General features: G+C 30.5%; 2 protein-coding genes across 2 annotated transcripts; one reads left to right on the top strand and one right to left on the bottom strand.

The window, feature by feature from the left end:
* The first annotated feature begins 944 nt into the window (after positions 1-944).
* Positions 945-6,889, top strand: LOC100803167 (protein trichome birefringence-like 38). Its single transcript, XM_003529317.5, has 5 exons — positions 945-1,511; positions 2,003-2,174; positions 4,833-5,008; positions 5,584-5,742; positions 6,329-6,889. The coding sequence occupies exons 1-5, from the start codon at positions 1,207-1,209 to the stop codon at positions 6,621-6,623; spliced, it is 1,107 nt and encodes a 368-aa protein (XP_003529365.2). The 5' UTR covers positions 945-1,206; the 3' UTR covers positions 6,624-6,889.
* Positions 6,890-15,879: 8,990 nt separating this feature from the next.
* Positions 15,880-19,674, bottom strand: LOC100784618 (protein CHUP1, chloroplastic). The gene is made up of 6 exons (XM_003528436.5): positions 18,344-19,674; positions 17,811-17,942; positions 17,502-17,683; positions 17,284-17,395; positions 16,444-16,578; positions 15,880-16,324 (listed from the first exon to the last, which is right to left on the bottom strand). The coding sequence occupies exons 1-6, from the start codon at positions 19,487-19,489 to the stop codon at positions 16,172-16,174; spliced, it is 1,860 nt and encodes a 619-aa protein (XP_003528484.2). The 5' UTR covers positions 19,490-19,674; the 3' UTR covers positions 15,880-16,171.
* Between the last annotated feature and the right edge of the window lie 7,741 nt (positions 19,675-27,415).

Below are 27,415 nucleotides of genomic sequence, written 5' to 3'. Positions count from 1 at the left end.
CCAATAATAAATTCTGTTTATAATCGTATGGAAAATGCTAAGTACTAAGAAGTACGAAAACAAGTTTTGTAAACCTGCACGAACCTTTGTTTTCCATAAAAACTTGTTTTACATTTTTTAACTTTTTAATTAAGATCAGTTAAAAAGAAGGACATTAATCCACATCAGATTTCGTGCATTTGATGTTGTTGTTTTTCGTACCAAATAGCAACCCAATAAATAATTATTATATTAATTTACGTATAAATTATATCAAGATCTCGAAGTTGAAATACATAAAGATTAACTTCAATTATACAAAATGAATGAGTAGTGTGCACAAAACTATTTATATAATATTATAAGATATTCTTGTAAAAAAAATATTATAAGATTTTAATGGATATGTATTGTTAGTATAAAAACTTTTACATACTGATAATCAATTAAAAATCATGTTTAATATAAATTTTAATATAATTATCATAAAGTCAACATGATAATTTATAATTGAATAATAATATAATTTACATTATCACTAATGCCTTTCCTATTTTCTCGTATTATAATTTATAAAATATGAACTGCTTTCACACCAAATAATAAGCCTTTTTTTTCTTCTTTGCATAGATGACTAAACCTCAATTATTTATCTATAATAAAGCAATCCCACCCGGCCGGCTCTGTAATTGTATGTGGGGTAGTGAAAAGATTTTCATAGCTAGCTAATTGGTTTATTTATCATGATATCGCACTAGATGACGCAATTTAACAATAGAGTAGTTAATTTAGGAAAACAAGATTGAAGCATATGAAATAGTACATGATGGAAATTCGATGTGTCCCGTGACATGCTGCAGGGCCAGTGGAGCACAAAATAACAATTCCATACTCAATAATGTATAGTAGTAACATTTGAATTTCCCCCATAAATTAAGCTCTCATCAATTTCAAACCCACAAGTCACATAGAGCACCATAATTAACAACGAATCCATCCAAGAGCCCTGATGCCCCAACTCATGTTAAGAAAATAATAATCAATCAAAGTTCACTAGCAACACCATGTGAACCCACCCTTAGAGACAACTTTTTTCTTGTGTTTCTCTCCCCTATATAAACTCACTCACAAGTGACGAAAAACAAAACAACGTACAAGGCCTTTTCTTATCTCTCTCTTTCTTTCTCATCTTTTGGGGCCTCAAAATAGTAGGTGCCACTACACAATATGGGTTCCAAAGTAAAGACCTTGGTTTTGCTCTCTTTGTTTTGCTTGGCTCTATTTGAGTCCTTGCACCAAGCAAGAGCAGCAAAGTCACATAATGATCATAATGTGACTCGCTTGAAGGGGAGAAAGGAGTTAAATAGATGTAATTTGTTCATTGGAAGTTGGGTTATTGACCCTTCACACCCTCTCTATGACTCCTCAAGCTGCCCCTTTATAGATGCTGAGTTTGATTGCCAAAAGTATGGGAGACCCGATAAGCAGTATCTCAAATACTCTTGGAAGCCTGATTCATGTGCCTTACCCAGGTAGTGTCAAGGTTTATGAAATGCATATTTGCTTTGTATAGCACTGGTTTCAAACCAAAATTCTCTTTTTTTGCAATTGTTACAAGCAGATTGGTAACATGTAAAATAGGCAAATTATAATTAACTTGTTTGAAAAGAAGTTATCCTTTTCTTACAAAGAATTAAGGATATAGCTTCCATTGTTCTTTTTTTCTCTATCAAAAGTTAGTTTTGAAAGTATTTGGTAAATGGAGTACGTATCAAAGGGGTTAGTTGAGTAGCTTAAATAGTGCTTAAGATGTTATAAATCTCTTAATACCTACGGATTAAAAAAAAAAAGAAAATTTGGTAAAAAGGGTGTTCAATTGGGCTTTGTGAGTTAAACAAATTAAAAATGTTTTAGAGTAGAGACTTCTTGTTTGAAATTACAGAAAGTATTACAACATGTTATTAAGATAATGTTGTATACTCACGGGTTTTGTTGAATGTGATATTGTAATTTTTGTGTTTAGGTTCGATGGAGTGAATTTCTTGACCAAGTGGAAGGGTAAGAAGATAATGTTTGTGGGAGACTCATTGAGTTTGAACATGTGGGAATCATTGTCCTGCATGCTTCACGCGTCGGTGCCGAATGCCACCACCAGCTTTGTGAGGAGACAAGCACTCTCCACTGTGACCTTCCAGGTTTGCTTTTCATTTTGTTCTCTTTGTCTCCTTTCCCATTTTTATTACACAAAACCACTGGTTAATACAACATTCTCACGTGTGTCTTCGTTTTTCTTCAGTTAGTTAATTAACCATCGTGTGTGATTATAAATTTTATAATATATGTTTTTGGTTTTTTCTAAAAGTATATTAACCAAGTATTAAGTTAGGTTTTGACAGAACAAATATTTAATGGGATCGAAGTAAAATAAGCTTTAATAAAAACTAAGGTAAAAAAGATAATTAAGTAGCAATTAAATAGAAGAGTACTATATAAAGGGCAAGTAGTACTAAATTCCTCAAAATTAGAAATTAGGAGGAGAAATCATTCACATGATAAGTAGTCGTTAAGTATTAATTCTTTTTTTATATCTTGGAAAACTTGAATACGTGAGTACTTCTCCTCAAAAATAGAAAGAAAAAAAAAAGAAGAAAAGAAAGAGAAGTAAGAGAAAACCACTGCTTAATTTGAATAACGATAATGCCATGAAAGGCAAGTTGAAAATATGGGCAAGTAAAAATACAAAGCAATCATTTGATGAAAATTGATTCTACATAAAAATTATGAGTGCTTGAATAAGTGGGGCAAACAGTCAATTTACCTATTCTTATCAAGATTAAGCCAGAAATAAGAGGTCCCAATAATGCTTTTCCGTTTTCCATTAAGATACATCTGAAATCACTTGACAGGCTGTGAGGTGCTTGCCAACCTGTGAGTACAAGTTGGAGGCCCTCTTGCAATCATTAATTTAGACAAATATTAATCAATATTCTTAAGACATTAGATCATTGCTTAAAAAATTCAAATAATATTTTTTTTTATCAGAATGTATAAAATTGTGATATCGATGATGTTTTTATGTTTTTCTATAATTTTAATAATTGATATATTTTTCTAGTTTATTAACTAATATTCTAAGCCAGATCTTTAGTTTAATTAGCATAGCATCTCCCTTATTAGTTACCACATCATAATCAAAATCCATTTACGGCATAACATGTCAAACCGTAGAATGCATAATGTTTGCAAACATTCGATAAATTTCTGACTTGAATTTATAACACGTAGAAGGAAATAAGTAAAAAGAATCATAATTGGGGAAGCCAGATAGCAACCCTGCCCCTACTAGTTCACGGGATTCCTTAGAAAGGGAAAAGCTGTACAATTTGATAATCAATGTTTTCCAATGTTTATAGTTAAGAATAGGCCAATATTATAAGGATTCGTATATGTTTAGATCAAGGTCCAATAAATTCTTAAATTATACCTACTAAATTTAGCTAAATTCCCCGATTATATATCTGTATCGAATATAGAAATCCAATTACTTCTACAGGCAATTGATCAAGAAAAATTACGTATAGGAATTGATATTATTTATGTTAGTCATACCATTTTTCAGTTTTCAATTAAAAGACAGGTTGCCATTACAGAGTAGAGTATATTTATATCTTTTCAAGAAAAAAATATTTTAAGTTGCTACGTAAGCGAATTTTCTATTAACTTGGTCTAAAATGTATTGTTATTGGGAGTACAGTATGAGAGTTATTTTATATCAGAATAAGGAAAGTAAATTTGGACCACGCTATAATATATGTAGATAGTAAAGATTTAATATCTTACGATTATTTAATAAACTTATATGACTTTTTAAAAAATTAACATAACTTGTGTATATTTTTTTTAATATTAATCATTCATCATGATTAGATCTAATAATTAATTATATTTGTTTTTCTCACTCTTATAAAAAAAAACCTTCTCATACATTTTTATTAATATTATTATTATTTTGATATAATCAACTTGTGTAGACAAGCTACTATTTTCCACGTGAATAAGCTACTATTTTCCACGTAAATATTTTATGCATTCACACTTCTCTTCTTTTGTAATGATTGAATTGAACCTCGTGAACTCGACTTGTGTTACCTTTTTATTTCTTTCTTTCTTACATATCTAAGGTTATCAAATTCGAGACTTTATACATACTTATGAGAATTTTATAGATTCAACTCGTAGACTCGTAATAGTCTACTTCATATAAAAATAATAATAAAATATTTATAAATAACATATTAATTAAATATTTTAACAATATGATAAAATAAAATAGTAAATCGTAAAGTTTCAGCATATTTAAGCAATTAAGTCTATTAATAATACATCACCATTAGAAAATAACTTATAGATGTTATAGTAGTGGTAGATCATTCTCATGGAGAGTTTGATGTTATTAGAGAATAAAGATTTAATATTATTAAAGATGAGAATTTTGTATTGGAGAATAACTCGTTAAATGAAGGTATGTTGAATGATAAACAAACAGAAAATAATAAAAAATGACTTACATTTTGGTCTAATTTTTTTTAACTTGCTAATTCGTTGACCCGGTGATAAACTCGAGAGTCTACTAAGTTTACTTAAAGTTTATTCAGACTCTACTAAAAAAAGAGTTTACTCAAGAGTCAACTCGCAAAATACAAGTGAACTAGTAAACTCGTAAAAATTAACAAGTTAGCTCGAGAGTTTGATAATCATGCCTAAATCTGTTTCAATGTGAAATGTAATCTCAACCCAAATGGAACGAACTGTGGTAACTAACAATACTAGTTGATGGGTTTGTGCTTTTGGAGGACTATGGAGTAACCATACAACTATATCGCACACCATATTTGGTGGACATAATTCAAGAAGATGCTGGGCGAGTGCTCACACTAGACTCCATACAAGCTGGTAATGCTTGGACAGGCATGGACATGTTGATCTTCAACTCCTGGCATTGGTGGACCCACAAAGGAGATTCTCAAGGGTATTATGCTTTCTTGTACATGATGCTATTAAGTGTATATTTGCATAATTTTTTTGATAAGAACTTATAAAAAAGAAAGAAAACTAATAATATTTTGTAAGAGTTAAAATTAGTCAAGTTATAGATACATAAGTTAATTTTTTTAATTTGAATATCTTTTAATCAAGAGTCAAAAATTAATCTCTCATAAGATATCGGAATTCATTTAAGTAATTGATTTTTCTTAATAAATATTTTTTCATAAACATTGACTATAAATCAAATCTTTAAATACAGCTTAAGAAATAAATTTATTTATCAATTGACACATTATTGATTACATAAGCCAATTTTTATTTATAAAAGAGTTTGTTTCATTTTTTTTTTGTTTCTTCTCTTTGAAGTGTTTATGAGAAAGTTTATCCAGACAAGTTCCAACTCTATTTATATTAATAATAGAAGTGAATGTATGTCTACATAACAGAAAAAGGTTGTGTTTGTTAGGATTTCTGATTTGCTTGGTAAGACCTCATTGATTCACTCTCCTTTCTGCTTTACTCTCAAACTTGACGGTTGTTGATGTTTACTACATTCAGATGGGATTACATAAGGAACGGTTCCAATCTAGTAAAGGATATGGATCGTTTGGATGCATTTTTCAAAGGGATGACCACATGGGCTGGATGGGTTGATCAAAAGGTTGACTCTACCAAAACTAAAGTTTTCTTTCAAGGCATTTCTCCTACTCATTATCAGTAAGTAACTCTCATTGGCCCAATTCCTTCTTATTCTTCTCTTCTTAAAAATACAAGCTCACTTCTTGCAAGTTCTGATTTTAAGTTTTCCTTTGTTTAAAAAAAATATTTTATTATTTAAAGTTTCTTGTAAATTAAGTTTTATCCATTTTTTTTCCTTAAGAGACGTTAAAGAAAAAGTTACACCAAATGCTACAAAATTCAAGCAATTGAAACTAGAACATAGTCGTGTTTGAATAAACTTCGTCGTAGATACTTACGGGAAAATAAAATACGAATGTAAAATGTTCTGAGTTTTTTCCATAAATTAAAATCAACTTATACATGTTAGTTCTAGGAGAAGATAGATAAAAAAAAAAAAAAAAGAAGCTTCTTTTAAAGTTAAGTGCTAATTTTAACATGTGAAAGAAGTTCAATTCATGTTACCTTATGTTTTTTTTTTCTTACAAGTAATTATAGAGAAGTTTATTCAAAAGGGTCTTTATATCATATTCTATATGTCTATCAATAGCTGAAATTAAACATTTTCAAAATTCTCTAGCCAGTTAATAACATACCATTAACTAAAATTCATTTCATGATTCAGAGGTCAGGAGTGGAATCAACCAAGAAAGAGTTGTAGTGGAGAACTAGAACCATCAGCAGGGTCAACATATCCTGCTGGTCTACCTCCTGCAGCAAACATAGTGAACAAAGTGTTAAAGAACATGAAGAATCAAGTTTATCTACTTGACATAACACTTCTCTCACAACTACGAAAAGATGCCCACCCTTCTGCCTATGGTGGCTTGGATCATACGGGTAATGACTGCAGTCATTGGTGCCTACCAGGAGTACCTGATACTTGGAATGAACTTCTATATGCAGCTCTATTTATGTGAAGTTATATATTAATGTTATATTCTAGTAATTAAAGGAATGGATTCAATTGTATTATAGGACTCTTGAAGAATAGTTATGACAGACTTGCAAACTAAGTTAGTCAGGGTGATCAAATTGTTACACGTGTCCAGAAATTGGGAAAAGTACTTTAGAAGGGGATAGTAATGTTTATTGGATTACAAATTGGAATTGTACTAATGATTGATTGATGCATAATTCATATTGAATCTTTCATATTAATAAAAGCTTGCAAATTTCAGTTTTAGTAAATCTTATTACCTCCAGGTCCTTTTTATAAGAATGTAGTGTAGAAAAGTATTTAATAGTGTTTTGAAATGTATAGTATAATAATCGGAGAAAATTTAGAAATCTTAATCCACATAATCATAGAAATCTGATAGGCATTTTTTTAAGAATTTGTTATCATCTCCGAAAGACGCCAAGCGTGTTAGGAAACTGGTTCAAAAGGAAAGAATCACATTTACATCATAGAAGTTATAACTATTAGTTTCTGAAAATCAGATCTAAAACGGGAAAAATTACATCCAAAACCTGAAACCTGAAAACCATCCATTTTACAACCAATCAGTAATCTTAACGTAACTAACAAAAGTACTAGGTACATTCATGCAGAAACAATGAAAGGAGAACACAACTACTCTTAATTAAAATACATAAAAAGCTATAATGCAAATTTTGCTCTCACTGCAGCTTTACTGAAGCAACAAAACTCCAACACACATGCAAGTTCCCCATAGAAAGATTCCTGCAAATCATTTAGGACACATGACAAAGGTTAATTAAGTAAAGCTGTCTTACACCTGTCTTACATTTGAATGATTGTGTCCTTCTAATTTGAAGCAAAATTGCCAAGAAAAACTTTGTGCCCTTGAAATAAGCAACAACCACTTCCACTTTACTTGAGGAAATTGTTGAAGATATACTTTTGTAACTGCATAATATTTTATTTTTCAGTTTTTAAAATAGGATTTAGTAAATAAGTTGGTTTCCTATATTTTAGGAGTAAGTCAGTTTTAATGGATTGGCCTAGTCAATAAGTTGTTCCTATCTTTAAGGAGCAAGTTAGTTTTAATATTTTGTTTTGCTAATATCTTGTTATCTAATTAGATTATCTTTTGTTATTTATTGTATCACTGCTGAGAATAATTTGAATCAGAATAGAATAATTATATTTCATCCGCATACGTATTGTCTCTCTTCTCTCCTCTGTTTTTTATAATTTCCTCCACAAAACCAACAATTGGTATCGAGAGCCTTATTCTTACGGGACCTCTACCATGGAAGGTGAAGCAAGTTTTTCCCACATAACTCTTCCAATCTTTGATGGAGAGAATTATGATCTTTGGGAAGTGAAAATGCAATCCTACATGGAGTCTTTGGATTTGTGGGATGTTGTGAAAGAGGATTATGAAATATATCCGCTGCCTGAAAATCCCACCATGGCCCAAATTAAAAATCACAAGGAAAGAAAGATGTAGAAGGCAAAGGCGAGGTCATGTTTGTTCACTGGTGTTTCACAAATGATATTCACCAGAATCATGACTCTTAAATCACCCAAAGCAATTTGGGATTATCTGAAAGAGGAATATGCTGGAGATGATAAAATACGAAGCATGCAAGTGCTAAATTTAAGGAGGGAATTTGAGCTTCAAAGGATAAAAGAGTCAGAGACAATCAAAGAATACTCAAACAAATTGTTGGGTATTGCCAACAAGATAAAGTTGTTGGAAAGTGATTTTGCTGATTCGAGAATTGTAGAGAAAATTTTGGTAACGGTGCCAGAGAGGTAATGAGCATCTATAGCTTCATTGGAGAATACAAAGGATCTGTCAAAAATCACATTGGCAGAAGTGCTACATGCCCTGCAAGCTCAAGAGCAGCGAAGGTTGATGAGGCAAGATCGTGTTGTCGAAGGTGCTTTGCCCGCCAAACATCATGAAGTTGATGAAAGCAAAAATGATTTTTTCAAGAAGAATCAACCAGCAAGCAACGAAAATAGTGCAAACAATCAAAACAAAGGTAAGGATAAAAAGAAAAATTATCCACCTTGTCATCATTGTGGCAAAAAAGGTCATGTACCTTTCAGATGTTGGAGGAGACCGGATGCAAAATGTAACAAGTGCAACCAGATAGGGCATGAAGCGGTGATCTGCCCCAACAAAAATCACCATGATGAGGGAGCTCAGATTCGAGGAGGACCAGCTGTTTGTGGCCACATGCTTCTTGAGTAGTGAATCAAGTGAAAGTTGGTTGATTGATAATGGTTGTACGAACCACATGACATATGATAAGACTCTATTCAAGGATTTGAAGCCAACTAATGTCTCAAAGGTCAGAATTGGGAATGGTGGCTATATTCCAGTAAATGGAAAAGGAACTGTTGCAATTTCAACGTGTTCAGGTATCAAATTAATATCAGATGTTCTTTATGTACCTAACATTGACCAAAACTTGCTAAGTGTAGATCAGTTGATTAAAAAGGGATTTAAAGTGTCCTTTGAACATCAACATTGTTTTATCTATGACATTGCTGGTCGAGAAGTTCTAAGGGTTAAAATGAAAGGTAAAAGCTTTTCATTTGATCCAGCAGAGGAGGAGCATACAACCTATTTCACTCAAGTCACACCCACGGAACTCTGGCACAAGAGACTTGATCATTGTCATCTTGAAAGAATGCTAAAAGTGAAAAAAAGGAAATATGCAAAAGAAAATTTGAAGAAGTTTCAAATAGAGGAATGCAAATCTGTTAGCACACCAATGAATCAAAAGGAGAAGTTCAGCAAGGAAGAATGTGTTGATAACATTGATGAAGGATATTATAGGAGCTTGATTGGATGTCTAATGTATCTCACTACAACAAGGCCAAACATCTTAAAGTGTGAGGGTGTCTAGAAAAGGTTAATATCCCTTTTAATAATAAAAAAGGAAAATTAAAAAAATATATTAATTGTATTTTGTTGGATATTTTTTACATAATACTACTTATAGATTCTTAGTTATTAATTCAGAAGTATATGAAATTTCTAATGGTACTATTATGGAGTCTAGAGATATGACTTTCTTTGAAAATATTTTTTCTTGAAAAATAAATTGTTAAATCTTTGTATGGTTTGAAACAAGCTCCAAAGCATTGACACAAAAGTTTGATTAAGTTATTCTTTTGTTTGATTTTCAAATTAATGATAGTGATAAATGTGTGTATGTAAAACAATTTAATAATAATGAACGTGTCATTTTATGTTTGTATCTGGATAACATATTGATATTTGATAGTAAATGAATTTCATAAATGATGTGAAGTTTTTCTTGTCTAGAAATTTTGATATGAAAGACCTTGGTTGTGTAGATGTGATTTTGGGTATTAAGCTTATAGAGAAAAATGATGGTATGATTTTTTACCCAATCTTATTATGTTGAAAAGCTATTGAAGAAGTTTAATTATTTTGATGTGAAACATGCGTTTACTCCTTATGACTCATCCATCAAGTTAAAGAAAAATTTGAGTAAAAGAATTTCTTCACATAAATATTCTCAAAATATCGGTTCTTTGTTGCATTTGACAAACTTTTCTAGGCCTGTCTGATATTGCCCATGCAGTTGGTAGATTGGAAAGTAATTGAAGGATTTAGTGATATAAAATTGAAGTTCTGATTTTGATGAAATAAAATTGACGAGTGATTATGTCTTTGCTTTAACTGGTTGTGCAGTATCATGAAAATTTTACTAGACAAATTATTATTTCACATGAAAGCAAAAATTATTGTTTTAAATACTACTACTAGTGAGACTAAATTTCTTTAAAATGTATTATGCAATGTATACCTCCAATGCTAATGCACTGTGATAGTCAAATTGTTATATCTAAAGTGACTAGCAAAATTTTAATGAAAAAAGAAGACACTTAAGAGTGAGACATAAGTCTATAAGAAATTTGATTTCTCATGTTGTCATTTCTCTTGACTTTGTCAGGTCAGAAAATAATATTGCGAATCCGCTTACAAAAAGGTTGACATGTCAACAAGTATTTGAGTCGTCAAGGGGAATGAGATTAAAGCCCATTATTTAGTTACAACAATGGACACCCGTCTCCATGTGATTGGTGATCCCATGAATGGAATTCAACGGGTAACAACGAAATTGTTTGTTGACTAAAGTACACCAAAATGAAATTTGGCGGAGCTGTTCCGTTTCTCATTCCTATGACGAGGTGTATTATAAATTGTGGCAATATTAAGATTGAGGTATTTATATATGTGTATTTTTGGTTTAAAAGATACCTCTTAATGAATCCGATGACAATTATTGTAGGGGTGGGGGTCACAACCCACTCTTTGAGGATTCACCTAGTGAGTGTGGTGGTGGGGCCGCCACTATGAGATATGGGCTAATCTCTAAGGGACACTCACGAAACAAGATACAAGCGCAAGGCCGTGTAACGCACTATCACTGATTAGAATCTAATTGAACACCAATATTGTAGGGGTTGTGTACTAAAGTCCGGTTAAAGAATATGTAGTTCAAGACAATCAAGTCACTACATTTTTCTCGGATGGAAGTTCATAAACACTAGGTATAAGGCTCAAACCCGGAAGGTTCCTTATACCGAAATACAATATCACATGTTCTTTCTCTTATATTTTTATACAAATTATCTTTTAGAAAATATATTTTAAAATTTTAAATTATGTGGGGGAATGTTGATAAATATTTGTGTTTTAATTTAAAATTTATAAATATATATTAATTATATTAATTCTATTTTATAAAATAAAATATTTATTTTAGATTTTCTTAAGATTTTGTTTTAATGAGTCAACAATTTGTTAGGGTTGTTTTGATACCTCTAAGTTGTTGTCTAACGGTTATATTTTCCAACAGTCATATTATTCTGTTGTTGCATAAATGCTTATATATATCTTCCTCTCTAGAGAGAGAAAATCGACAGAACTACAATCTCATCTTTTTCTCCCAAAATTTTCTATTTCTTCTCTTATAAAAACTTATTTCTTTAGAGTAAGAGCATGTTTGTTCATAAGGTTCGGGGATTCTTTCGCTGCACACGATCGAAACCAATGGGTTGTCGTATCTTGGGAGAGGAGCGCAATATGAATTTTTTACCCGTGCAGTGGGGGCGTTTTCTCTCTAAAAATAGTGTTTAAGCGCTTCAACCCACACTATATCTTTTTTTCCCTAATTTATTTTTTCCTTGTGCTTATTGTATGTTATAATGCATTATTCATGTACTGTCAATTAAATTTATTTTGCTACTGTTATTTTGTTATTTAATTCAAAACTGTGCATTTTCTTCGTATTTATTTTCTTTCATTTTATTTTATTTTCTAACAGTATATATACTTTAAAATGTTTATAGTTTCTCTCTTATTTATTGTGAGTGTAAAGCATAAGACAACACGTGAAAGTTGTTAAATTGTTTATTTTTTTAAAAAAAATTATAAATATTTTTGAAAACCTTTCTTAAAACACTCATATGGAACAAGATCTTAACTCTAACAATGTCACTTAAACGGAACAAAAGTTCAAAATCTAACAATGTCTATAAGATGAATCAAGTGTAATCTCACGGATGAAGTGCAATTGTCTCATAGTGTATCTATATATCAAATACTTAAATCTTTTTCTCACAAATCGATTCCTTTATGTTAGTAAAAATAATCAGCTAAAAAAAATGTTACTAAAAATAAAAGAGGTCTTGAATAGAGAAAAAGAATACAGAGGTTTATATTAGTTTATCTCATAACCTTATACTACATTCTGTCTTTAATAACAATCAAATGGCAACAAATTTATATCAGGGAAGACAAGTAAAATGAGATCAGTTTGGTTGAGTGAGTTCATGTGAAAAAATAAAATTTAATATGTGGTGAGTCCAACACACAACAACTTTTGTCTCCTAGTAGTGAATGTATAATTTTGCCCTTCTATGTTTGCCTTGATTTTTTTAGTATCACACACGGTCTTTCAGTGTATTATAGTATATTAATCAGTTTACTCAATTTTTTCAACTCTATTTTTCATATATTTCTTTTAAATCAAATAATCCAATAATTTTATTTTTATTTTGTTTCTCTTTTCTCTAACCATATCTCTTCAATTTCTATTTACTTTATTTATCTCTTCATAATCAAGCGTAGCTTAAAGACATGTTTATAAGAATTATATTTTTACTTTTACGAATATTCTTTTACGCATTGCCTTTTCAACCGATCAAATCAAGTATTCTTTATATTTGCCTTTCCAAAAACAAAAGGCAAGTCTTTCCAAGCTCAACAAACAATGCAAAGTTTCTAAGAGAAACGCAACCTTAGACTATTGTCTTATAGGGATCAAGTACAATAAATGATAGTTTAATATATATAAGTACTTACAAGGAATATAGAGAATGTTTCAAAATTTATTATATTGCAAATAAATATGACTTTATGAATCCAATGTTTTTCTATCCTCAATTTGTGTTTTTAAAGATGTTAGACGATGTAGAATATAGTGGTGGAAATTTTCTTCCCTTTCCATCAATTTTAAATGTTGGGGATGTAGTAAATGTTACATTAAATGTTTTTCCCATTTTGACAAGAATATTCTGATTCTGCAACTTATTTTTGGGTTTCTCTTCTTCCTACTTCACCTCTTCTTTTTCATCTTTCTCTTCTCTCTATCTCTTTTTGTCTTCAATTTTTCATCTTTGTCTCTCCCATTTTGAAACCATACAAAACAAATGTTTAGGGTCATTCCACAATTCTTCCTGCAATTTCAAATGCACAAGCTAACTCCTAATAACAATTTGACGAAGCTCCAGCCTCCAAGAAACTAGTAGCCAATATATAATTTAGACGAAGCTTATGATCATCATTCATCAAGACGTTGAGAAAATATTATGATCGATCTTCATGAACAACTTCTAGTTTCTCAACAAAATGTTGAGCTTCAGGCTTTGTTGCATAATCTATACAGCGTAGGAAATAGGTAAAATGCGAAAATGTTTCAATAAATGAATCAAATTCAGTAGTTAGCTAGATGACTGAATAGGGTTAGCATAGGGCAAAACTTTGTCTAGTTTAGTGAAAGACTTAGACGAAATATGTTGAGGGTTAGATGAATGTGATGACAAAGATTTGAAAATAATTTTGTAAAACTATGAATCAATCAAAAAGGTTGTAGAGGTTATGAAAAAAAATGCAAAAATATATTGTTATGGTGAAGCAAAGAAAAATCAATTCTTAAACAAAAACATTGGACTAAGGAAGTATGATGATAGAGGCAAGCAATGTGGAACATTTGGAAGCACCTTCTATGTAAGGTGGCGCTGACTCATTGTGAGACAACAACATAGCAACTTCATCTTCTGTTGGCTTCTCCATCTTGAACAACACACCATAGCACATTTGCATATAGCTCCAGTGGCTTGGAAAGCTCCAATATTCTCGTGTAGATTTTCTATTCATTTCCTTTGTTTATGAAGGTCTTGATATTTGGAATCTTGTGGCTCTTAATTACCTTAATTGATCAGTTGATTGCAGTACTGTTAGGTCCAGCAGTTGTTCTCGGTTAATGCAAATCAAGATGCTTTTAGAAAATTTTCACAAAATATTTTTCTGCATGCAATGTTCCATGCAATCTTCCTCATGAAGATGGTAAGTGACATTTTTATCTCTAAAACCGAGTGGTATGAATTTTGATGACCTTTACATCAAATTCTTTCCTTAAGGTCAGTTAGTTTGATGAAACAGGATAATTGTGGATTCCTTTAGGATGGTGCAGACAAATGGGTTGTTGATATGCTTTGTTATTGATATACTTTGTCTAGGGCATCCTTCCATACAAATGCTCCTTCCTCTGTAGGGCTTTGCTATGTAGAGACACTACCATGCATGTTGAATCTCATTCATGAGAAATCCAATATATTACTCGAATGCAACAATGAACTTTATTATTTGTGCAAAAGGAAATACATAATGTAGATGTTATGTAAAGGATTGATGATATGTATGTAAACAAATATTGAAGTGGAAAAATCTCAAGATAGTTATTGAGGACTAGATGTAGATCATGATCACAGTTATGACCGAATCGGAATAAACGTACAGTAGTGTCAATTTTCATCACTCTTAATCCTTTATTTTTAACAACATATTAGAATAATTATATACGTACATAGCGTTAAATTAAAAGATTAATACAGGAAAAAATAACGTAAAAGAGATTAAATACATTTACAAAATTAGTTTACAAAATATATTTAATACATTTTAGAAGCTAAATTCCAGAATTATTATTTTTGCTGTAGTGAACATTTCAAAAGTTAGTTTCAAAATGTATTAAATACAAATTCAATATTCTAGAAACTAATTTCTAAAATGTCTATCACAACTCAAAACATATTTATAAAATTAATGTTTAAAATTAAATTAATGCTTTTTAAAACTAATTTCCAGAAAGTATGCCAGCATTCAGATACATATTCCAAATTTTAATCTCCGTAAGAAGTACTTTTTACAGAAAGAAATACTAAAAATACGAAAAGTATATATATATATATATATATATATATAAGTGGGGGAAAAAAAGGTTTATAAGAAGCTACACCCTACTAGTAAAAAGTATGCTTACTGCACTTGAATGTGATCCGGCCTATCAGGGATTCTGTTTTTGTTTTTGATGTTGTTTTTTACCCAACCAGTAGTGGCTGTACAATTATTACATACGGGTTTTCTGGACCAAAAAAAATAGAAAACGTTTTAGGGAATCATAACTCATAAGGTGTACTACAAAAAGAAACCACATCCGAAGGAGGCGTAGAAAATTCAAAATTATGGACGAAACCTTTTTGGTGATTGAATTATGGAAGAATAATCGCGGTATCACAGTTTGAAAATTGTTGATATATTATTATCCCTTTACCTATATTATTAATATTTCTCGTAGTAACAAAGTTCATCAATGAAAGTATAATACTCATACAAAACAACTCAAATGTCCATTTGGCCTATGGGAAAAAAATCTTCTAACTTTCGTGTTTCCTAACATGAAATTTGCTGTTTGCAAACGACAACGCCTAAAACCAAACATATCTGTATTCTGTGCACTTAATGAATAGAAAAGTAAATAAATAATAATGGTAACAAAATTTATTTGCAGTAAAAGAAAAACCAGTGATAATGGAACAAAATCCAACAACAAAAAACACTAAAAATTGCAGGATTTGGTTAGAGAAGCGAATTTTTCAAGTAATTCGAATCAACATTTACCAAAGCTGGAAAAGAATTTGTATTACTATCTTATCTTGTTTCCCAGCAGCAACTAATTTATGATTAGAGAAGCAGATTTGCCCCTTCAAGTATTCGCAACAGCAACATGTGCTAGAATGGAACCCGATTTGCGTTTTTCCAGTAATGAATCATCGAATCATGAATCATGAATTTATGAATGTGTTCTACACTTTAAGGATGGCTAATACTATTTCCCATTCTATTTACAAAATACAGAAAAATGGGGAGGGGGGAGGGCGCAACTAATTCTCTGAAGCTGAGTTTGCTCCATCATATGTTGCAGACCTGCAAAAGAATTTCTGTTGCTGGCTGTGGCATTGAACATGGCATGACCTCGCTTTATCTCTCAACTCTTGAAACGCCCTCATTGTCTCCACATCAAAACCTCCAGCAAACTGCCACACATAACAGCTCCTTAGTCATTATTATTCCAATAAGAAATGCTAGGAACACTCCTTTTAACATGTCAATTTTGTACAATATTGTTCAAACATGTTGGGGGAATAAAATTTACCTGATGTACTCGGAACGCGAATCTAACTCCTTGGACAATAAGCTCTTCTTCTTCAGGCCCACCACCACCTGTTTCAAGCTCAGCAGAGACTCTCTTCATATACTTCATAGCCAATTTTACAGATGCCAGCTTGATCTGTCACAATTTAACATTGCAGGTACAATAAATGAAGTGAGCTAGCTAACCAACATTCTTCACTTTGTAGTAAGAAAATTAGTAATAGCAATCTACTGTGAGGTAATGCTTTATCCATTCTTCTGCACATGCATGTGACATTTATTCATATATAGGCAATCATATTAAAAGGATCTTTTATTTCGTTCTTCATATAAATAATTAAAACATAAAGTTCATGATGGGCAAAGAGAATTTCCCTAAAAAGATGAAGCAGACAAACAAATAGACTGTGGAGATCTAGGACTTCCATGTGCTTGTGCAGATCAGCACAAAGAAATAGAAGTCGAAGTCCTATCAGCAAAGATAACCATTTCTTTGACATTTCGCTATCAGCTACTTTGTCTACATGCAATGTGGTAAAGTTTTACGATGCTAATTTTTTAAAAGAAAAAATTACAGATTGGTTGGGTCAATCCAACACAAATGATTTAAATACAAACCTTTTATATTAACTGATGAGCGGGACCATTTCCACCATTATTCAATGAAGATTATGGGCAAACACAATTCTTGCTCATTCTTCAAATAATTCGAAAGATTTTGGATCATCATGTGTATTATATATTAAGCTATAACCTAATTAACCTAGGAGTATTATATTAACCTATAACTGATGCTATATCTGGAGCTTGCAAAACATAATATAACTTTCATGGAAATTACCTGGCTGACATAGCCACTGTCAAGCATCCAATCCACAGGAATTTGGAACACTTTGTATCTCTTTGTCGCCGACTCTCTCATTCTTGAGATATTGTAAATCCCATGTTCTAATCTGTCATGATCATTTAAGAAAAATTGACATTAGAGAGTGCTCACACGAACATTTAATTGACATTGAATAAGTAAGGCAAGTGGGGACAATTAACATGTTGACGCACTTTTCTAAGAGAGTCTGCATCTTCTTAAGAGCTGGACCACACAGCTGCCGAGGATCATCCCTGAAAGACGAAGCCTCAGATACCAACTTCTTCAAATCACAATAACCAAACGCAGCTTCACGCAAAGCATCAGCCTTCTGCTCTGGCCAATCGAAGTGCTTCAGCACTGCCCTTTCATCCACCTTAAACAACAAAAACAGACAAATCATATAAACAATAGAAGTATATAATATTTATTTATTTATTTTTTACTACAATTTTCATGCAAATGAAAGAAGAAACACTAGTAACATTTAAAAATAAAAGTACCAAATAAGAGAGTTCGTCGTCAAGCCATTTGACAAAAGGCACCACATCTTCAATGTCCGTGAATGCTGCACTCTCCACCTCTTTGATCAGGTATCTAATAAAGTCTCCTTGTGTTTCCACATCTGTTTTTATCTGTAAAAATAAACAATGTTAACAATATTGACCAGACAGTACCTGAAAGATCCTTAATTAACGCTAAATTGTTGAATATTATTAAGCCCTAATCAGTGGTATTAATCAGCTAAAATCAACTATAATTTCTTTGACTAATTGACTACTATGACACTAGGTTTCAGTAATTGGAGAATCTTTTCTTCCCTGTTTGACATGGAATTCCACAAAATGCCATAATTTTGGGGCATATTTACGATTTTGGGCATGCAAAATTCGAATCAGATTACTGTCTTATCTATGAAGATATCCAATTCAAAATAAAGCAAGAAAAGCGACTACTGCACATGTCAGCAGACAGTGACATAATAAATGGCCAGTGGCAAACCCGTAATTACACGGCGAAATTCACGTGCACTTACCGCCAACAAGTGAGTCGAACGGTTCTCGATCTCGCCGATCATGTCACGAGCGTTCGCCGTCGCCGGCATCTCTGCGCCGGAGCCAGAGTCTCGCCGCGAATGCGAGTCCCTCCGCATCAGCGAGTGGTAAAACTCCACCACCTCCGGCACTCTCCGCACCTTCGCCGGAGCCACTCTTACCGCCTTCGCCGGAGGCGGAGGCGGCGGTGGAGGAGGTGCCGCCGCCGCATTCGACGCAGGCTTCCTCGGCGGAGGAGGTGGCGGTGGCGGAATCCTTCGCTCTGTTTCGCCGGAGGAAACGCTCGACGGTGACGACGGCGAAGAAGAAGACGTAGGCTTCGGCGGAGGATTCGGAACACGTGGCGCCCGTGACCCAACAGAACCAAACAGAACTGAGTCAGAGCAATCAACGAGTTCCTCCGAGTTACACCGCGAGTGACGTGGCCTTTCAGAAATTTCCGAAACCTCTTTTTTCAAATTCCCGCTTCCGAGATCTGACGCTGTTTTCTTCAAACTCCTCATCAGATTCGACCTAAACGATACCTCCACGAGCTTATGTGTAGCTTCTTCTTGCTCGTGAATCTCCAATGCCTCTGTTCTGTTGCTGCTGCTACTGCTACCACTAAACGACGCCGTTTTCTTCAACTCTGCTATTTCCTCTTCCAGCGCTTTGATTTTTCTCTCGTTCTCTTTTTTCTCTTCTTCTGCTTTCACCTTCAGTTCCTGCAATTCCTTTCTCAACCTCTCGTTCTCTGATTCCGCTTCTTCCGCTCTTCTTCTGCTCCTTTCGATTTCGGTTTCCCTCGCGGTGATCTCGTTCTCCAGAACGGGGACAATGGCGATGGACTCCTTCAGCAACTTGTGCTCCAGCAGCTCCGTCTTCAAGCGCGACTCGCTCTCCCGGAGCTCCTCCACCAGGCGGAGCAGCTCCGCCACGTCCGGTGGCCGAGGCTGAACCTGCGCGGAAGAGCGCGGAAAGTAAGCGCCGAAAGAGCGAGAGAATGAGGACTTGTGAGACGAGGATTTCGCGGTGGACGGCGACGGAGGAGGAGGCTGCTTCTTCTGCGGCGGAGGAGTAGTATGCGCCGCCGCCGGTGACTTCTGAAACCCCATTGCTACTCTTACCTTACCCGTACCCGCAACCATGGTTTTATTTATTTATCTATTTTTCTTCAGTGTTTAGGATTGAATGGATCTCGCAAGAGTTTTAAACATGACAAAGACGACGTCGTTGTCTGTGTGTAGATAGTTAGATAGAGAAACTGGAGAACGAATGGTGTTGAAGAGGGAGAAGAAAAATTAAGGGCACAGTAAACGATGAACGGTCTTTTCTTCTTGAATCCTTTTTGAGGGAAAAAGGGTGATATAAAAATAAATAAAGAAATAAAATATTATTAAATTTTGTTAAAGACAATATAGAACAAGTTTGAAAAAAAAATTAATGTTGTCCAAGTGTCTGTATTCGAGTTATCATGCGTGCATTTATTTTTTGGTTGAGTTTAGTTTGAAGGGAACTAAGACTTCAATTGGGAACGGTCGTGTAACGGTTCGTTTTATTACTTTTGGTTTCGTATGTTTATTTTTATTTCTTTGTATGACCATGACCATGGTAACGGTTTGATCTTGTACGAGTTTTCGGAGTAACGTGTACTGTGTCGTGATATTTTCGCGATTTATTGTAATTGTCGTGTTTGGTCGTTTGTTTGTTTGCCGTTGTTTTGAGCTAGTCAAAAGGCGTCTAGGTGATGATGGTTCTGCTGGGAGATGGGGTGGGTTATCGTTCAAATGGACAGTAATTTGTAGTACTTGTTTTCTTTTTACTTTATGTTTTATAAGCATTGATGTAATAAGAAATTAACAAAACAAAATTAGAGAAGCTTTTATATAAAAAAAAATACTTATGAGTAAACGAGATTGAATTAAGATTATAGTTTTAGGAATCAGTCGAGACAATTATGGTATTTTTCTTTAAAAAATATAGTTTTAGGTTCTATCATATAAACTATTTTGATCAATCTCATCCTCCTGACTAGTCATTTTAATTTCAAATAATCAATTTTCTTAGAGTGTATGAAATAATTTTTTTTAATTCTTTCCATGATTATCTAGGATAAATAATGTCTGGAATAAGATAAATGTGTACATACGACCTTTAATATCTAAGAGTTGAATGAGCTATTGACAAAAGGTGTAAAAACTCATGGTTCTTTTTTGAAAGAAATGTTTTGAATGTGAGCGATTTTATGTGGACAATTAGTGATTTTCTTGGACTTTATACTTTATCTAATTGTAATATTTATATTAGTTATGTTTGTTCAACTTCAAATTTTGATGTTTTTCTTTGTCTATTAAGGTGTAGTAACAAATGGTGTGTTATGGGTCATCAACAATTTTTGGAGAGGGATCATACATTTATATTGTATAAAAAGCAATTGGATAACATAAATGACTAAAGGGATGCACAGAAATTATTATTTGGGTTAGAAATTTTGGAACAACTTGATGCCATGAATGTATTGCATCACATAGTAAAGGAAAGTGAAATCATGAAGATGAAAAACCAAAGCAATGGAAGAAGAAGATGATATTTTTTAACCTTCTTTATTGGAAGGGTAATTTTTATGCCATAATCTTGGTATTATACATATTGAGAAGAATGTTTGTGATAATGTGTTATATACATTACTTAAGATGACAAATCAATTTGCCATAATCAGCTTGTGTTCACTCTTTGTCATTCAAAAATCCTATTACCCAATCATTCTTCATAATGATGGTCAAATTAATTTGTCATCTTGTTGAAGAAGTGAAATTAGGATGGACAATGTCCAATCATTGGATGTATATCCAATTGATAGGTAAAAACATTTGGTTGTGCTTAACTCATTTTTTTAAGAAAATATTGATTAATAGGTTGTTGGGATATTTGAATTAAGAGTCTATAAGTGAAGCTTATTTCAATGAAGATTCTATTAGTTAGATGAAGAGACTCACAATTACATTTGAAATACAAACTATGGTGCAACCAAATAGATCAATAAGTTAAGCTTATTGGGATGGAGACTCACAATTTTAACTCATTATATGAAGTTGATGTTGAAGTATAAGTGTGAGATAAAGTCTCATATCAAGTAGAAGTGGAAAAGTTAAGCACCATATAAATGAGAAGAAGAACCATAAACTTGAACTTTAAGGTTTTGAGTTAAAGTGTAGTGTAAATATTCTTATATGGTTGCTCAATGATCATCCTTTGTTTGAGCACATTACATGTGTCTCAATATGCAATATTTAAGGAGCTTTGGAAGTCCTCTATATCCTTTTTTTTCTGGAGCCTTTCATAAGATTTGTGGTTAGGTGTACATTATATTCGAGGGAGCATAAAAAGGAAATTCATTTGTGATGATCTTTAACTGTTAGAATGTAATTTTAACCGCTATAAAAATCTCTTTTTTTTTTTTTTGTAGTGGTAGGTTAAAACAATTATGCATACAAATATATAAGAAATGTGAGGGGATCAAGAAAGGTTTAATGTTAGCAAGGATCGAGGTTTTGATCATTTTTTTTATGTAGTTTGATTCACAAGTAGTAGCGACGGGCTATTCTTGCTTTAGACTGGTGCAGGATACTAAGGATATTGCAGTTTGTGGTTTATTAGTTGGGTTTGTTCATATTAGAAGAGAAGGGAATCAGGTTGCAGATTCCTTGGCTAAGCATAGTTTGTCCTTGCAGGTGGAAAATGCTTTTTTTTTTTTTTTGTAAGTTCTAGTTGATTTTATTCTTTTGAGCCTATTGGTTGATACATTTACCTTACAGTTATTTAGAGGTTTTTAGTTTGGGAGCCTTTGGCTCCTTTTTTTACACCACAAAAAATATATAAGAAATATGATACCATCAAATTGATCCTAATTAATATCAAATGTCTATAAGGCATACCTAATGAAAAATATTAAAAAAATATTACTACAAACACACACGAACAAAACCTTGAAAAATATTAGTATAAAAATAAAAACGGAGAAACATGCGCACAAAAATCTTGAAAAACATTACTACAAAAATAAAATGGGAGAAACACATACACAGATTTTAAAATTTCACACTACATTTATAAAAGATTAATTATGATATTTGAATATATATATATATATATATATATATATATATATATATATATATTTCATATTAGTTTTTATAATTCAACTTCAAATCCTCGTAAATTGTTAAATTGAGTGTGATTTTGTCAATAAAAATACCTTGATAATATATTAAGTTCCTCGTGTGCAATCACATGATAGATGCAATATTTGAGTTTCAAAAAAAATATTGAGTATGTTTGGTAAATTATTTTTGTTAAATTTTAATTTATTTGATTAGTTTAAAAATTTATTTGGCCAATAAGCGTTTGGTAAACAAATTTATGTCATAGTCTTTTTTTTATACTGCCCAAACTAACACTTAATCTCATAGCTTATAATTTTTCAAATCATCAACCCTATAATATAATTTATCATTTATTATCTCTTTTTGTATTCTAACATTTAATGTAATAAAATTATTTTTTTTATATTATACTATTACTTTAATTTTCAATCAAATTATTTTTTTATATTATACTATTACTTTAATTTTCAATCAAATTATTTTAAAAAAAAATAAAATGAATTAAAATATGAAGTTTTAATTAAATAAAAATATAGAAAATGAACATGTAATTTATTATCACTCTATATTTATTAATTATTTTAATAACTATAAAATATTTTTAATTTATGTTATGTTCAGTCAAACTAAGTAAACTAAAAACTAATTGATAGTTAAAAGCTTTTAACATAATTTATTAAATCATAAGTGTTTGTAAAATTATTTGTTGAACTACTTAAAAAATATAAATTGACATATTTATATGATATTTTCATATAAATTTTATTTTTATTCTATGGATAAAAATAAATTCTGAAGTGTCATAATTTTAGTTTTTAATTAATTTTAAACTCTTGTAATTAGTTATTTATAGATAAATTTTTCTCATCTTACTTTAGTTTCAATTATTATATATTTTCATATTATGTATTCTACTATTAATAGTATACTATGTCTTAAAAAAATAATCAAATTTAAAATAAAGTAAAAAAACACACACTTAAGTATACAATGTACTTTTATGATGTTAATTAGTGTAACTATTAAAATAAATCACCTAATATAAAATTATTCAAAAATTCAAAAATAAAATAAATCTAATATTTATTATTATAAATTCGTGAAGTATAATGTTAATATAATAAATTAAATAGTATAAATAGTATAATTGTTAAAATAAATAGTGTCATATAAAAAACATGTAGGAGAAATAATTGAAAAAACAAAAAATAATAAACCTGATTTATTTTAAAAATGGATTATAAATAAATTTAATAAATATTTAAGAATAAGAAAGAGAATAAAATATAAAAAAAGTTTGTTTATCAAATAATCACAGTAAGTTATGCTCGACAAACCATTTCAACTAGCTTCTAGTGTTTCTTATTAACATAAAAACTTGTTTAACTATTTAGTAAATAATTTTTTAATAGTTTCTAGCATTTTTCAAATGCTACTTATGTTATGTTTAATAAAATTAACTATTGAAGTAACTGAAAAGTGTAAAATAATAGATAAATTATAAAATTATGACCTATTTAAAAAGGGATAATCAGAAAATTAGATAAATATATTGAGCATAGAAATGGAAGAAAATATAATAAGTTGAAAGATAATGTTTTATAAAAATTACTTCAAATAGTGCTTTAAAAAAGCTAAAAATTATTTAAAAAAACTTGTTTACCTAACAATTCAATAATCTTTTCAGCTAGTAAAGAAATCTAGAAGTTTATTGAAATATCTTGTCAAACATAGTTTTGAAGAAATTTTTTTAAAACATTAGTTTTTAACTTCTAATTTTTTATATATTTTTTTTATTTTTATCCTCAGTACATTTATCCCATCTCTTAATTACTCTTATTAAATAAATAATGCTTTTTTTATATTTCTATCATTTTATACTTTTTAACTATTTCAACAACTTGATTTACCAAACATTTATAATTGGATAAGTAGTCATTTTTGTCCCTAAATGTGTAATTCACTAATAAATGTGTCCTTCAAAAATGAAAATACAAAATTTAGTCCCCGAAAATGTAAAAAGTGCGACAAATATATCCGAATATTAATAATAGATTATGACTAATTATTATAATTTTGAAAAATTTATAATGATTGCAACAAAATTTAGGGAGAATTATATTACACGGATAAATGTCTATTTTCATTATATAATTTTTAAGCTTAATCAACGGTTGAGACATTCATAAAATATTACCAATGGAAGTGAATTTTTATTATTCTGGCGAATTCTTCTTACTTTTCTTCAACTATAAAAAAAAAATAATCCTTTGGATGTTAATTCTTGAATAAATGCTATCAACACGGAAAAAAATAATTTCCTGTAAAATAATAAGAAAATCATTGTTTCTGTTTAATCAAATACTATTTATTTAATTTTTTTATAAATTTTTCATAATAAAATATGAATGTCTATTAGTATATTCAATGACATCAAATTACAAATTATAATAATAAAAGTTTGTTTATTTTTAAATTATTTTTTTTAAATCATACACAATTATTTTTTATTGACTAATCATTTAAAAAATCATAACCTTAAAAAAAAATCATTCCAAAGGAAGTGAGTATTTTTTACAAATTAAAAGTGTCATTGCAATTGCAAATTTTCCTAAAAATTATTCATGGATCTAATTTAACTATAATATTTTACAATAAGCATTATTTTTACTTGAATCTTTCATCAAGCATGAGAATATAAAAAAATTATTTATAGTTTATAAAACGAGTATTCGTTTTTGTTTTAGACTCATTTTAATTTACGAGTTTGTTAAAAAAAATTTGTTGCAATCATTATAATTTTTTTTTTCAAATTATAATAATTAGTCATAATCTACTATTAATGTTTGGATATATTTGTTGTACCTTTTACACTTTTGGGAACTAAATTTTTTATTTTTATCTTTCATGGACGCATTTGTGAGCAGACAACTGGAAAGACAAAAAGTCAAAAAAATATTATATGACAAATGTGCTCTTATGTTGATAATTAAATATGGTCACATTAACAATTATTTTAGTGACAAATTTATCCCTCTGTGTCACATAAGTTATTTTGTTAACACGGACAAAAGTTAACGGTCAGATATATTTGTCGCACTTTTTACACTTTCAGGGATTAAATTTTGTATTTTTATCTTTTAGGAACATATTTGTCAATGAATTACACATTTAGGGACAAAAATGACTATTTATCATTTATAATTTAATAACTTTTCAATTTCCAACTAACTTTTTAACTGATTTTACTCATCATAGCCTTAATAACTTTTACATTAAAAAATGGTAAAATACCTATTTTTTTGTACTAGCCCGTGATTACGGGTGTCCATCAATTAACTAGATCAATAACTAATTTTGTTTACAGTATATAATTATCACTGATCCAAGAAAATTTTATACATGAAAATAATCAAACACGAATTATCTATTAAATAGATCATTCTCTCACCTGTGAATTGAAATCTTACACCAATGTGCAAACCCTTTTTGTTTGAGAAAAATAAGTATCACAATACATTTTATTTTATTTAATTAAAAAAATAATAAAATATTATCATTAAGGAACGAAATCTTTGAAATTTCTCTTTCTTTTCTTTTTCTCTTAAATATAAATTTAAAGATTTTCTAACTTCTCTCGTTATCTTAACAGGTCATTTCATTATAATCCTAATTAACTTGAAACATTCTGTTCGTGGCTTAAGAATACATTCATTAATTATTTCACGTTTCAATAATAATACCAGCTTATATGTCATCTTCGTTTTGATAAAAGTCATGTGGCCATCTTAATTGTTATTGCATGAGCAATTTAATTAGTAGTAACATTTTTGGGCCAACTTAATCTAAAAAAAAAGTGTGCGTGGATTAATTTGGGAAAAAAGGTTTTCATAATCATTTGTATATATACTTGATTATTAATTATTATTTTTAATTATATAAGCAATAAGTTTTATGTTCTGATAGGTTAGGTGAACATTATAAAATATGAAAATATTATATATATATATATATATATATATATATATATATTATAGCCTTGTAATTTATAATGTTAGTTAAAAGGTAAATAATCTGAAAATATGGAGACGAAAAACAGATATTGTTGTTACAATTATTATAGATCATAAACATTACAATATAAATTACAAACATGCTTAAATAGTACAATTCTGGTTTTTCCATTAATTAATCAAATTATAATCTTCTTGTTCAAACATGCTCTAACTTGGATATATAGCGCGCATCATTATTTTAAGAGAATTGAATTTGGTGTTGGATTTTAAAATTTAGGGGATTACCGTGAAATAAGTGAATCATTTTCAAGAACTAAAGTTAATATTTCAGGGAATTGATATTGAATTTTCGAAATCGTGTGAATAAAATCAAATTTCGGGATGAAACTAGTTTTTATTTTTTGAAAAAAAAAAAAAAAAACTATTGTTGGTAAGGGGCCTAATGGTTATGAGCAATATTTTACCATCTGAATAGAGAAAAGAAAACAAAAAACGAAGAGAGTTGTTTTCATACTTTAGCCTTTTTGGCATATATAGACTTGCCAATTCCGGAAGCAATGTCTAGTTGGAAAATTTCGTCATATTTCCAAAACAATGCACTTGACATATAGGCTACAAGCACCTTATTAGAGTCTACCTATGGTAATTTTGGTTCTTTTCACCTTTCAAAAAAAAATTGGTTCTTTTCAACCACCAATAATATTAGGTGAGAAGTTGTGTATGAATTTATCATGTGAAGCATTGCTTTGGAATTACACTGGGATGTGTTACATCATTCTCACTGCATGCACGTATAGCTGAATAGTCACCGATAACGGATCAACTCTATGATACATATATCAACATCATTTGTCTTCTTGTTTTGCCAGCTTTATATATATATATATATATATAT

The sequence above is a fragment of the Glycine max genome, chromosome 7 (genome assembly GCF_000004515.6).
Source record: "Glycine max cultivar Williams 82 chromosome 7, Glycine_max_v4.0, whole genome shotgun sequence".
Classification (NCBI taxonomy): domain Eukaryota; kingdom Viridiplantae; phylum Streptophyta; class Magnoliopsida; order Fabales; family Fabaceae; genus Glycine; species Glycine max.
This window is presented reverse-complemented; position numbering and strand designations above follow the sequence as displayed.

Excerpts from the sequence above, each read along its gene's own strand:
- LOC100784618 (XM_003528436.5), bottom strand. The coding sequence starts at position 19,489 with ATGGTTGCGGGTACGGGTAAGGTAAGAGTAGCAATGGGGTTTCAGAAG. Across the intron at positions 17,396-17,501 it reads ATGCAGACTCTCTTAGAAAA|ATTAGAACATGGGATTTACA; the intron begins GTGCGTCAACAT and ends TGATCATGACAG. Across the intron at positions 16,325-16,443 it reads TCGCGTTCCGAGTACATCAG|TTTGCTGGAGGTTTTGATGT; the intron begins GTAAATTTTATT and ends TATGTGTGGCAG.
- LOC100803167 (XM_003529317.5), top strand. The coding sequence starts at position 1,207 with ATGGGTTCCAAAGTAAAGACCTTGGTTTTGCTCTCTTTGTTTTGCTTG. Across the intron at positions 1,512-2,002 it reads GATTCATGTGCCTTACCCAG|GTTCGATGGAGTGAATTTCT; the intron begins GTAGTGTCAAGG and ends TTTTGTGTTTAG. Across the intron at positions 5,009-5,583 it reads CACAAAGGAGATTCTCAAGG|ATGGGATTACATAAGGAACG; the intron begins GTATTATGCTTT and ends TACTACATTCAG.